The sequence below is a fragment of the Phalacrocorax aristotelis genome, chromosome 1 (genome assembly GCF_949628215.1).
Source record: "Phalacrocorax aristotelis chromosome 1, bGulAri2.1, whole genome shotgun sequence".
NCBI classification, from domain to species: domain Eukaryota; kingdom Metazoa; phylum Chordata; class Aves; order Suliformes; family Phalacrocoracidae; genus Phalacrocorax; species Phalacrocorax aristotelis.
Genome location: NC_134276.1, coordinates 59,022,109 through 59,036,344, shown reverse-complemented (window position 1 = coordinate 59,036,344; position 14,236 = coordinate 59,022,109). Strand labels below are relative to the sequence as shown.

The 14,236-nt window shown below is 44.1% G+C and overlaps 1 protein-coding gene across 9 annotated transcripts in view; it reads right to left on the bottom strand.

Annotated features, from left to right (window-relative positions):
* The window catches only part of FARP1 (FERM, ARH/RhoGEF and pleckstrin domain protein 1), a 225,672-nt gene that overhangs the window by 10,482 nt on the left and 200,954 nt on the right, over positions 1-14,236 (bottom strand). For all 9 annotated transcript variants that reach the window (XM_075089894.1, XM_075089873.1, XM_075089861.1 and 6 more), the window contains 4 exons: positions 9,436-9,517; positions 5,929-6,166; positions 3,458-3,588; positions 512-580 (listed from right to left, as the gene is read on the bottom strand). In XM_075089894.1, coding sequence (XP_074945995.1) covers positions 512-580; positions 3,458-3,588; positions 5,929-6,166; positions 9,436-9,517 — 520 coding nt within the window. The remainder of the gene's footprint in view (positions 1-511; positions 581-3,457; positions 3,589-5,928; positions 6,167-9,435; positions 9,518-14,236) is intronic.

Sequence of the window (14,236 nt, the reverse complement as noted above, 5' to 3'; positions counted from 1 at the left end):
TTCCTAGCACAAGAGCTCCAAATAGTATCACCAGGTAAAGGCAGATCCACCACGTGCTGGGCACTTGTGGGCTGGAACTGGATGGTTTGTGGAGAAACTTGATTCTGTAGTATGTTCTGAGAGCATTATGTGGATTATCGTTCATATCTCCAGGATTTACTCTTTGTCTTCTTTTCTGGACATGATCACTAACCCCGGTGCCACTTTTCATTTTATAATGACTCTTATTTTAGACAATGTGCTAGGAGGTATTATTTTATCATGGTATTCACAGCGCCATATAAAAATGAATAGTTCTATCTTTGTAAGAAGCAGTTACAAAGAGAACATTGGGTTTGGACAGAAACATAAGTTCTTAACAACCAGCTGCACAGGTGATGTATTATGTTAACCTAAATAAGGATATTTAAAAAAAAACCTTACTGTAATTCACAATTCGAGTCTAACAGTTTGCCCAATAGTTGCCTATAGTTACATTTCATTATATAAAGAAAAAAGTCTTCTTGCTTACCAGGAAGAACATCCGTTGCTGTAAACCTTTTCCAGACAACTTACTAAGACTGCCCAGTCTAATGAACTCCTGTGGGAAATAAATACAAACCAAATATGTATCTTCTGCAAAAATAATAACAATTTCTTACTATGCAAACATAAATATGACTACTTGGCCATAGGGCTGACTTGTCTCTCAGTCACCAAGACTTTTAATTTTCTTTATTAAATATGTTAAAAATCTTCTTTATAGCATAATTTCTTTCCATTCATAACTGTCTTTAGGATAAGCTCCTTCATAGTCTTTCATTCATTTTAAGAAAATTCAACTAAGCAAAATTTTCTTTACCTAACATCGATTCCTTCAGACAGCTCCCTCTTTCATCAGTTTTGAATGAGTATTTTTCACGTTACAAATGATGTAAAAACTAAAGATAAGTTGGTGTGTATGTGACTGGTTAGCCACTGGTTAGCTTCTGTGGTGTGTATGGCATACACAGCTCTTCACAGAGATGTAAAATCAGCTACACAACTCAACATCGCCATCGGCAGCAGAAGAAGAAGAAAATTTGCCTGGCAGTGTGAGTTACCCTAGTACCACCCATGCTGTATAATACAGTGCATTAATTCAGATCAAACTGTTTAAGAATGTTTAGGGGTGGCATTATAGGAAAAGCAGCACGTCTGAAACTTTCAAAATGCTGGATTTCCTGGGCTTACTGTGAACTATACTGTAACTCAGCCTCTCACTTATCTGAAACTCATGAAAATACCATTTTTCAGTCACTCCCTTCAGCTTCTGCCAAGAGGTTTATATTTATTTATTGCAGTCTTTCAAAGGTCATTCTACTCATAATCATGCACACAAAAGGCCTATAAAGCATCAGAATCACCTGCAGCTTAGTAACAGACTGGCTGTTGAAGATTAATCTATTCAGAGAGAGACTCTGGTTGCCTTAGGGTTGCTGTGATGTGTCCAGTCCCCCTACCTGCATTGCATAAGGGCTAAGGGGTGGAAAAAGTGGCTAGAGGTGGTTATCCCTATATCATGGTAAGCCCACGTTACCAGAGAGGCCACTGGAAGCTGTTGTTGGCCACCAAAGAATATTAATCATAATCACTATTTATATGGTACCACCTAATGGTCACTAGCAGGCTTAGCACCACCACGGCAAGCGCTATGCGAACACATGAAATCAGAGCTGCACGTCATTGCAATCCACAAGCGTAACCGACCACAGGATATTTTAACGTCCAAAACAGGAACCAGCTCGGTGGCTGCAAAGACCCCGGTCTGGGGCAATGTGAAGAGGATGGTTACCTACAGCTGCCTCTAGGACAGCTGAGACATGAGACTTCTCCTCTGAGACATGGAGTTCAGCCACCTTCAAGCAAACGCAGCCATGGCTGACAGTGGCATTTGCCTCCCAGCCCGGCCTGTGCCAGGGCAGGGACTTCAGCTGGAGCCAGAAGAGCAGCAAAAGGGCTGGAAAGCAGCGACATTTTGAGCACGTGCCAGAGCATGGTGGCCCATGCTCTTTGCCTTGGCAGGCAAACAATCTTCTGTGCCTCCTCTGCCTTTTTCTTGAACTTCCTAGCAGAGGAAGACTGCTCTGTCTTTAAATAGAATAGGGGAGCAGAAACAACTGATGACAGCTTTTGATTTCATGTGATAGAGAGATGCACAGGCTGTGAAACGTCCTGTGGGGCTTGCCAAGGAAGCGAACAGTCTGTGGATCACTGGAAGGAGGCACAAGCCCTGGAGGCGGCTTGGGAGACAGGGAAGAGGCAAAGTGAGGGCTGGGGGAACAGCCACAAATCGAGAAATACCCATGCTTGGCGCTGCCTTCCCAGTGGCACATCAGCTTCAAACCCCTTTTTCTAAATGTTTGAATCCTTAAATGAACTGGACCCTAGAGAGCTCAGCAAGCTGCCTGTCTGCCATGCGTGGCTGACATGCGCTGCGGCACTAGACACGGCCACGGCCGTGGCTCTTGCTGAGCGGTGGTCGCGCCAGCCTGCAGGACTGTGGCAAGCAGGGCTGGACAGCCAGGCTGCAGGGCAAGGCCAAGCACCGCCGTATCTGCAATTCAATGCAAAACTAATCTTTTTTTCCAAGCCGTTTCCCAGAAACGCATAAGGGGCGAGAACAGTCTAGCGGTGCATCTTCCCCGGCATTTCAGTTGCCACGAGTACTTTTTTTGTATATTATGCACAAAAGTCAAAGGAGTGGGGAGGAAATTTCAAGACACAACACTCAAGTTCGCATGCACAGATATGTGCACACAGAAAAGCAAAAAAGGCTACAAATACTACACTGAAGCTCATTTATTCTGAAATAAACCTCCATTTTTAAGAAAAAGGCATGACAAGTACGAAAGAGGTGTTGGTGTTTTTCTAACACAATTAAAAATGTTTACTTAAGGCAACACTGTCTCAAAAATTATTGGCCAACATTACACGTAGACTGAAGAGACTGCTTGGCCCCAGGGCCGTGAGTTTCAAAGCTAGACATTGGGAAAGGGCTGAAGGTCCTCCAGCGCAAATGCCTTGCTTTCCTTTAACCTGCCATGCTCTTTTGTTTGAAAAAAAATTAAGGGCAGCAAGAAATGAGGAGATGTGCAACTGCTCAAGGTCTGAATGCTGTGATAAATATTACTTTTTTACCACCTCTGTTGTAATCGATGTTTGGAACTGCCTACAACCGTCCAAGTGTACACATAAGATAATCCTAATAAAATTGGTAAAAATGTAATAAAGATGATTGCTTCTTCCTGCTTTACAGGCTGCTGTTTTATATGGTATTATTATGTTTACATTTGATAGTTTTTGGTGAGAGAAAAATATGAGGAAATTCATATGTGAAATATGAGCAATTTGACAGCTGCTCCTAAAAAACAGGTTTCTAAAACTTACCTAATACTTTGAAATTTTATCAGACCTTGGTCACAATTCTGCTACTTACCCTCCCTGGGATCACCAGATTGTCTATGCCTATCAAGTCCTTCTTGAGTTCATGCAGCTTCTGGAAGTTCTCCATCTTTATCATATTGCCATGGAGCTGAGCCACCATTTCAGAAATCTCAGCCAAAGCAGCTAGATGGACAAAACCATAAAATGCTTATTAAAAATTTACAAGAATGTTCAAAAAGAAAGATGGCTTTTGTCCGCAGCACCCAGCTCATGAACATCGCCCTTCTTGTGTTACCCTTCTCCTTCACTGTGTAAAGCTACCCAGGCAGACTATAAACTGTACAAACGCTGGACATCATCTTATGGAGTGGAGGGGAGAGGGTGGAGAGTTGTAATGAAGAGATAGACTATTTCCTTAACCAAGAGTTTGCTCTATTTTAGCCACAGGAACTTTGTAGGAATACTTGAGTCAATTCAGAGCACCAATGAACGGGTTCTCCAAAAGGACTTAATTTCCTACATCTTCAACCAATCTAGGGATCTTCTCTATGCTTGAAAAAAATGCATTTTTTCCACAGCCTGCAACACACTGGGTCGGGTCCATATTTGAAAACACCAGGAAATGAACCCCCATTTATTGTATCATATCAGATGGTAAACCCAGTAACCCTGGGGTTTGTCCTCAGTCCCCGCAATGAGAACAGCTCTAAGGGCTGCATGCCGTTGCGTCGCATCATGGCTCTACTTCATTCTCTCCCAAGACACTATCAACAACGAGTGACCTAACACCTGGGAGTGATTTTCCTAAGGAAAATCTCCATTGTCAAAGCGGATTTTTGTTGTGTGAGGAAGGATCAGGTGGAATACAAGAGGAAGCAGGCACTGCCAAGTCCCACTCTGCGGCAGCAGAAGGCAAATCAAGTGCAGGCTGCTGCCGATCTCCTTCCCGTGTCTTGTCTTTTTTGCTGTGCCAACAGCGCAGTAAGTCAAGTCAGGGAACTAAGCTGAAAATCACTTCACCACTTGATCTTTTCTGGGGGACCAGCTCATGGGCTGGCTCCCTGTGCCGTCCTGTACGTGAGCACCAACCTTGATACACCTCAACAGACGGGCAGTCTCTGAATGGGCCAAACACACTGATTGACTGACTTTAGTGCTAGAAGAGCAATTACAACCATTTGTGTTAAAAAAATACAGCCAAGGGACGAGTAACAGTGATTCTTCCTTCTTACATCATTGCTCAGTGCACAGTTCATCCACTTGTTAGTGGAAGACCTGTGCTCTCCGCTGGGACTCATATCCACATCTTTTTTTTTTTTTTTTGCCTCCTTCACATTCTGACCTGTAACAAAAATCTGCAATCAGCTTAGTAAGAGACTGATCCCAGAGTGATGGTGCCCCTGAGTCACACCGTCCTTCTCATGCTCTGTTATTTTCACCCCTGAACGCTGTGTGTGTATCCATTTCAAAAGTGGAACAGGAATCAAACCTTGATGGCTGCTGCCCTCTCTGGGGAGGTGGGAACGGACGTGTCATCCTCATCATCTAGCCTTGGCTAAAAGATATGAAGGCACTACTTACTGCATTCCTCGAGATAATTCAGGCAGGAGCTGCATTTAGGCAAACATCTGTGTCATGCAGCACTTCAGAGCCACAGACCTCTGTGGCATTTCCTATTGCTACAGGTCAAGTTACCTCTGCATTTTGTGTGTTGCTTGCTGTGGGTCTCATTGCTTGGCATCTAAGGGAACTTAGCCAGCTAACTCAGTTAACACCTTACAGCTGGGAGCTGTCATGCCAAGCATTGTTCCCTACCCAAGTCCTTCTGCGGATCTGCACCGCGTGCTAACTGTAGAGATTACATAGTTATCTTTAAATGTGGATAGCTTACAATGGGGATGGGGGACGGGGTTAAGGAAGGAGGAAAACAACTCATCAAAAAGAAATTGCAGGCAGTGAGTTCAAACTGCAGGGGGGAAATTTGTTCACATTTGGGAAAAAAAAACCGATGTTGGCAGCTTTGAGCTCCTGAAACAAATCATGGAGATGGTAATAGAGCAAACTGTGTGTCTTGAAGAAAGACAAATAACACTTAAAGACATAATAACAGCAGCCATACTGGGTCAGGCCAAGGGTTCACCTGGGCCAGTATTCTCTGTTCCCAGCGGATCTCTAGGGAAAGCTAAGAACAAGACAAGCACATATGGTATGTTGCCTGTGCTCTCTCTCCACCTCCCAACTGTTTTCAGTTCAAGTGACTTCCTGAACCGCATGTCATTTCTGTGTGTTTAATAACTCCCAGCAGATTTCTCTTCCAAGTATTTGTCCAGACTGTGGCATAACGTGTATACAAGAGCAACCTTAATCCTACCATTTCTGGTCTTCTGAGTGCTTGAGTTTGCAACTCAGTCCTCTTTCAATGCAGGCTTAATAAAAAGAATTGTGTTTGTAGAGCCATGCACCTCTAATGGATTTGGATGCCATTCCTCAGCTCCAGGAACTAGTGTCTTTTCTCTCACTTACCTCTTGAATCCCTGAAGTCTATGTGGCTTGGTGGGTAGTGTTTGCAAAGCCTCTCCATTATCTGCTTGTAGTGCATAAGCCTGTGTAAAGGTCTGAGAAGGAAGGTATTCAGAGGCAAGTAGCAGACTTTCTGTAGCTCAAAATCCCTGCAAAAGGTCTCCAGCTTGCGAGAGTTCTTGATCCCATCCTCCAACTCAATTAAAATCTCGTTGTGCTTCCACAGGTGAATTGTCAGTTGCTTATAGGCACAAAGAAAGACAGGGCATGTGGTAGAGCTATTAGCAATCACAGTGAGATATGACTCAGCCCAAACTTATTCCAGTAAAAAAATCCAACAAGCACAGCAGGTGGGATTTTGCAAAGAAATATCACTGTACAACACAATGGCTCTGATATTCACTTGAAAGGCAGAAATGGCATTACTCATTTGAAGTTCACACCCCCACCCCCTCTGCATTCTCCTGTAAAACAAAAGTACACGAGTAAACAGAACTAAGTCTGGTATCAGTGAGAAATCCAAGGGCAAGGAGATGACATGAACATAGCTCACGCAAGCAGGTGCAACAGGGGAACTAGACAATGCAAATGCAGATCTAGGAAACAAAATGGGATTTTCTAGAAGGATGAAGGGATTTAGTTGCCCCAGTTCCCTTGGGTGCTTTTGGGGAACTGAGATGCAGGCAAATGGACTTCTAGCTTCTGCTCCTCTATTATTAGGGAGAAGTTGCATCTCCTGGGAATCTGAACAAACGCAAAATTGAGTTGTCTGACAGAAATGGATATGTTAGAGTTCTTCATCCCTGGATTACGTCCTCTTGTCCTTAGCGCGTTCTCTAAGATGATCCAACTGGCAGCAGGGGAGACTTGCACCAGCAAGTGAATGAGGTTTGCATGAAATGTGTAACTTCATTTAGGTCCCAGTTATCCCAGGCATTCATGATTCCCATTTAAAACAATTCAGCAGTGTTTTTTTTAAACAATTAACACAGCGGCTCCACTTGTGTTTTAGAAAAGGTAAACTGGTTCTTCAGGATGCACAGAGCTTCTCTGGGCTGCCAAGTGAAGTATTCTAGTACATGGTAGAATATTAGGCAGCAACAAAAGGAAACTGAATACGATGCTCAATGGACTTCAGAGGACAGTTTGGCATAATCTAAAGCTCATGCTTTTCGACACATTTCCAATCAACCCCCTCTCCCCCATGATTTGTGACATCCTTACCAGAAGCACGCCTTCCCTACAGCTAAGCCGCCTCCTCCATACACTGCCTATTCATTTCACAAGCCTGTAACTCACGCAAAGAAATAGCAGACCCTCTGGACTACTACAGAGGCTGCCTATTAATTACTTGCTCGTAACCTCTTTCCTATGTTAATTAAACAAGGAGTGTCAGTTTTCCGGTCTTTTAACAGGTCTCATAATAAATATGCAGAGTTTTAACTAACTTTATTGTTTCCAGTGCAGTTCTTTAAGTCCAGCTGGGCTTTGCTTCCTTCCTCCAAAAATCTGTGCTTATCAGCAGTGGCACTTCTCAAAGCAAAGAGAACAAAATCCTCTAATGGGAAAGGGAGAATGGCAAAGGTGAACACACACTGACAGGTCTCAGTTACAGCGAGGACTGTATGCTGCCATTAAACTAGTGCCACAGAAGGACCTGCAGACAGTGAAGGACAGACAGTTTAATGTTGCAAGGTACTGAGAGCAGAAGCAAGGTCTGTCAGAAGCTGAGGTTCCAAAAATTGTTTGTGAAAAGGTGTGTATTTCTTGAGAGCAGGAATGGAGGTAGAAAAGTCCCTCTTGCATTTCTTACAATGCTTCTGAATTCTGTCTTGAAGGGAAAAAGCAGTTCCAGCTAAGTACACTGCAGAAAGGCTAAGGCTGCCTTATTGGTGACACAGCTGTCTGTGTCGGGGGCTATAAATCAAGATTTCTATAGTCTCTTTTTCTGATTTGCTGTATAATCACCCGCATTTCATTTAACCTCTCTTCGTCTCTCTCTGTCCTTCTGAAAGATAAAGTCTAGTACTAACATCTCAGGAGAGCTGTAAAGATTAACTTGCCCATTCCTCCAGCCAAGGACTCAAGGCTGCTCCATTTACTAACTGCACGTCATGGTTTTGGCTGGGATAATTTTCTTCACAGTAGCTAGTGTGGGGCTGTGTTTTGGATTTGTGCTGAAAACAGTGTTGATAATGCGGAGATGTTTTAGTTGCTGCTAGGTAGCGCTTACACTAGTCAAGGACTTTATCAGCTCCTCATGCTCTGCTGGGTGCCCGAGAAGCTGGGCGGGGACACAGCCGGGACAGCTGACCCCAACTGACCAAAGGGGTATCCCACACCATATGATGTCATGCTCAGCACATAAAGCTGGGGGAAGAGGAAGGAAGGGAGGATGTTTGGAGTGATGGTGTTTGTCTTCCCAAGTAACTGTTACACGTGATGGAGCCCTGCTTTCCTGGGGACGGCTGAGCACCTGCCTGCCCAAGGGAAGGAGTGAAAGAACTCCTTGTTTTGCTTTGCTTGTGTGCACGGCTTTTGCTTTGCCTATTAAACTGTCTTTATCTCAACCCATGAGTCCTCACTTTTACCCTTCTGATTCTCTCTCCCATCCCCCCGGGGGGGGAGTGTGCCAGCAGTTGGGAGGGGCTTGGTTGCTGGCTGGGGCTAAACCACAATACTGCAGAATGCTGAAGTGGCAATCATCAAGGGAAGATTTAGTTTCGAAAGCACTTTGAGATCCACATGCCGAAGGTGCAGTGCCGTGTTTTGCCACACACTGACCTGGATGCACATCTACTTTAATAAGGTGAGCTGTGTGTTATTCATCCATACTGTAAAAGTCGGTAGGGTTTTCAGAGGCTCCCATGCCTGCCTTCCTTGCTGTTTGTTCAGTAACACAGAGCATCAGAAATACTGCTCTGTTCATACTAAGAACAGATGCGAAGTCTGCTGAACATTACACCTAGATTTACACTTCATACATATATCTTTGCTTTTAGCTTTAAAGGTATAAGAAGCAATAATTGACATTTATTCAAAAACCGTTCATCTAACTTGGCACCATAACGCACAAATATAAATTTCCCAAATCAAATCAATATCCAGATTACGGTCACTACTCCTGCAATGTCTTAACACTTATATTTGCACGCAGAAGTAGGCACACTTGGTGTTTGAACAGACTCTTCAGCTTTACAAATTCCGATGTTTTGCCTTCTTGTTTGAAAGAAAAAAGAACTGGAAATGAAATGTTCCTGAAATTTTATGCTTGTTCTTCCTATATTTGGAGAGTGGACTGGGGAAAGGGGTGAACAATTTAAAAGCAGCTTGCAGTTCTGAAATCTCAGGGCTCACCAAACGCTTGCTACTTCATCACAGGAAGTTTTTATAGCATAAGCCTTGATTACAACTGGCAAAAAGCAGCACAAGAGGCAGCATCGTATGAAAATGAAAAGCACGCTAATGTTAATCCATGTCAAAGCTTAATAGTTATAGGATCATTCCTACCTTCATACTCTGAATGTTCTTTAGCATAACATCTCCGATTCTTTGGTAATCTCCTTTAATGTGAGCATTAGAGCGGCCTTCCCTGTCAGCAACAGAAATATCACACACTTCAGTCATGCAATAAAACCACATAATCACTTATAAGCACAGAAAGGAACTCAATAGCTCATTTTTTAAAAAGTCCTGACCCCCATGCTCCTCCGCTTGGGAGCGCGCGAGGACTCTTCCTGATGACAGGTAATTCCCAGGTACAGTACGCCTTTCACCCAGCCTGGCCTGCACTCCTAAAAACAGAGAGGGCAGGCACTTAACAGAAGGGTTAGACTTTTAAGGAAAATTGCTAGTGCTTGTAAACACACCGGAGAAGGCTGGAAATGGCCTGAGAAAAAGGAAGACACCAAAATCCCATGACAATATGTGCACTTAGGGCAGGATAATTCTGTTCAGAAACAAGGACTGCACCCCAGCACAGGACCTGCGGTGCCCCTCCTCTGAAAAGCTTTCTGCTTCTGCAAGGGACAGTGGGACAAAAAAAAAAATCCATCCAGCATCTGGGTTTGACTCAAGTGTTACATGCCGGCAGGAATTTTCTTTCAGTGTGTCACTTTTGGTATTAAATATGCAAACTGCTCCCTCCCACCCAGCCAGCTGCACTTGGGTGGGTGCTCCCTTTGAGAGAAACCCAGATCCTGATGAAAAAGATATTCCTGCTTCTAAACCCATGTGTGAGACAGGCAGGGATACCACACTCTGACTGAATCCAAACACTTCTTTTAGAAAACACAGGAGGAAAAATCATGACTATAAGAACATAACCGTTACAGATCTGTTCTAGCCAAGTTAGGTTTTTAAAAGAAAATGATTAGTTGGGTTGTGGGGAGAAGCGCTGTCCCCCTTCCCTTTCCAACTTCTACTACTGCATCCCAGTTTCCCGCAGCGTGGCTTTTTACGTGCTGTCCTCAATTTTTGAAATTCAGTTCAACTCCAACATCTGAGTATTGGGAGACAGATCCAGTGCTGGTGTGAGCAACTGCAATCCAGCCAAAGAAATGCACTGCCTTGGAAGAGGACAGAAATATAATCAAGCTCTAACTCAAGGATAACAGAACCTCTGTTTTGTGTTACCGCTAAATGGACGTATTGCTCTTTACCTACTTGCAGTAGTTCACAGTTTTAAGAAAATTCTGTGTGCAGTGAAGGAATAAGTGGACACCTAGGTGGAGAATCTCTCCATTCCTTAGTACCAGCAATTTAGCCAGAGAGGTCCCACACTCACCAAATCACAGAGGATGCAGCTGTTGTTACTTTCACAGGTAAGACACACAGATTTTTTTTTTTTTTAGTTCCATAATATTACATGAATAGATGCACATTCAGACATATATTTTGTTTTGTAAAGTTAAACATGGTTATGATCATGCTGGGCAATCTCTCTGCATACTTGTGCTGGTTTTGGCTGGGATAGAGTTAATTTTCTTCACAGTAGCTAGTATGGGGCTGTGTTTTGGATTTGTGCTGGAAACAGTGTTGATAACACAGGGATGTTTTCGTTACTGCTGAGCAGGGCTTACACACAGTCAAGGCCTTTTCTGCTGCTCACCCCACCCCACCAGCGAGCAGGCTGGGGGTGCACAAGGAGCTGGGAGGGGACACAGCTGGGACAGCTGACCCCAACTGACCAAAGGGGTATCCCACACCACATGACGTCATGCTCAGCACATAAAGCTGGGGGAAGAAGAAGAAAGGGATGGATGTTTGGAGTGATGGCGTTTGTCTTCCCAAGTAACCCTTACGCGTGATGGAGCCCTGCTTTCCTGGAGATGGCTGAACACCTGCCTGCCCACGGGAAGCAGCAAATGAATTCCTTGTTTTGCTTTGCTTGTGTGCACAGCTTTTGCTTTACCTGTTAAACTGTCTTTATCTCAACCCATGAGTTTTCTCACTTTCTTTTACCCTTCCGATTCTCTCCCCCATCCCACCAGGGGGGAGTGTGTGAGTGGCTGTGTGGGGCTTGGTTGCCAGCTGGGGTTAAACCACGACAATGCTTTTCTAACTGGGAAATGTGGAGGGCACAGCTTATGAATACTACACAGTAACTTCTCCTATTTTACCCTTCCACAGGCAAAGAGACCCAGCTGATAAACAATGGATTGCTCCATGTTAATCTGAACAATATCCAGTTTCATAGGCTGTCTTTAATTATTTTTATTGTGTTAAGTCTCCCAGGCATTCACACGCCTATTTAAGCAAGAAAAATACAGTTCTCAATATGATTTTTTATGTTTTTCCTGAATCCAAAGGTTACACCGTGGTAGGAAGTTGGCTTGTATCAATGGTAACTCCATTTAGCATCGCCAGTTTTGCAAATGCACTACATTGTATAAACACTGCCGTTGTCAAAAGATGCCCAAGAAATGGTCTATATTGCAAGGAACAGCAGAGATATGTACAGATGTTAGAAGACTACAGTCTCCACATTGCCTGAGGATACAAGTCCAATCTCTCTCTCCAGGAAGCCTCTGTCTGTCAAGTCATCTCCCTCCTGTGCTGTTCCCTGCCTTTCCCTTCCCCCACGTCCTAGCCATCCAGCAGCTCTCCCCACTGCAATTTCCTCTGAGAGGCTGTAAATAAAACTTTCCAGCCACTAAAGCTCTGCTCAAAGTGGTGCATATCAAAGTGCTCCCTGTCAGAAAGCCACAACCATTTGAAGTCCAAGGCAGTAGCACCACAGCAGCAGGAAGCAAGGGAAAGCCGCCCTCCACCCATGCAGCCAGCATGTAGCATCCCATCCCAAATGGTTCACGCTGCGCCATTGCACACAATCCCAGAAATGTCAAAGCCAGATGAATTTCTGCTGCTGCCAGTAAATGACATGGTATTTGGTAATTATCTCTAGAAGAATTCTTGCTTTATGTGTTATTCTCTAACTCTCTGGCATTGCCTGGATTCTTTTTTATGTCTCTACATCTGATTTAATCTAATAGACTTCAGCAGTTTGGTACCTTTCTGATTTACTGCCAAGATAAATATTTAAGTACATCATTACAGACTGCTATTTATAAATAGAAATTGCTTTTCTGTTCTCAAGGCTACAATACAGGTTGGCTAGAATACTTGCTGCAAATCTCTTATCTACTAGCTAGCTACTCGAAGGCTGACCCCAAGACTACTGAAGTCATGCTTCCACTGACCTTGTGAACTTCTGCTAATATTTAGTGCAGTTGTTCACTGAACAGTCAGGTCCTTATTTCCTAAGAGTTGACCCCCTGGCCCCTCTTCAGCGCAGCCAGCACTGACTGCTTGCACAGCATCTCATCACATCAGTCACACGCACAGCATCAGCAACATTCCCCTTCATCGGCTTCGGCCACAGACTGGTCTGAGGCTTTTTTTATTAAACAGTTTGAGGGCTTTCAAGTCTTACTCTGCATCTTGGCAAAGTGACAAAGAGGGAGAGAAGGGGGTTCTCCAAAAGCAACAGCCTTTCTCCAGCTGCTAGCTGAACAGTGGAGAGCTGAATCGTACCAGAGCCCTCAGTCCAGGCTGACAGAGATAACCTGTGCTACAGGCAGATGCGTATTACTGGGAGAAATAAAACCCTAGGAAAATTCAGAAATGTGACAGCTGGGTATTGCTCCTTGTTCCAGCCATTCTCCCTGTTTTGGCTCTCTATTTCCATGCAAACGCTGTCTCTCGAAACAGAGATGATTTCCCCACCGGGGATGGTGCATACGTGTGTAGGCTCCGACGCGGAGTAGAGGGGCAGGGAAAGCTGAAGCTAGGCATAGGGGAATACGATGGCTTCACATCTGCCTCCTGGACCCCGTCCTCCACTCCACCCCAGCTCTCTGCTGGCACTCCACAGTAACCCCTGCCCTCTTCCCCAGCTCCTCAACAAGCAAACCCCAAGTAAACAAGAAGAAAAGAGACCCCAAGAAAAGAGCATCCAAATACACAGAATATGAAAATAAAACTGAAACACCTGACTCATCAGATGGCGTCTTACTGCTTCAACAGCCCAAAGCGCAGCAGCAGAGAGCTCTCCCTGTGGTGTATGTTTTGAATAACAACACTCAGCTTGCTGCAGGGTTGAAGAAGCTCCTCATTTGTTGTGCATCGATGGCTAAATTGTTCTTCTTACTCCTTGTTTTCACGGGTCACTGTTTGAACATGGTATCTATCTGCCAGCGACAAGGGACTAGGTTCTTACAAATTTTCATCAGGAGCTGATTTATGACCCCCAGCTCCAAGGAAGATGTAGAAGCTGGTTTCCCCACACAGAATGTGCCATCACTCTACTGATATTGTGTAGGGAGGTCTACAGCCACTGAAAAACATGCTGAATAGTGGAGATTCTATGATTCTACTAATAGTGGAGATATTCTATAATGAGCTCAGTTCCAATTTTTCTCCAAATAGTTCCTTCCTTTTTACAGCAATGAAAGTGTACAATTGCAAGCGAAGAGGAGGAGGAGGATTTTTTTCACCTGATAAGAAACTCAGACATTACTTTATATATTACTACAAAAGGCCACCAGCTCAAACAGGGACTATGCAAGCTGCTATGCTGGGTTTTCAAATTACACAAACTTCTCGGTGTACATCATTTGAAAATGATGGAAAGAAAACTCAAGTCAGCCCATACGATCCCTCAATCATCCAGGAATTGTAGTAGAAGGAACAGAAATTTGATGGGGATGGTGGGAAGGCAAAGAAGGAGAAAAAGGTATCTCAACAGAGATGGTTTTTTTTCCCATGTGAACATAAAAAACTTTGATTGCAGGCCTCCAATGGCAGCGAA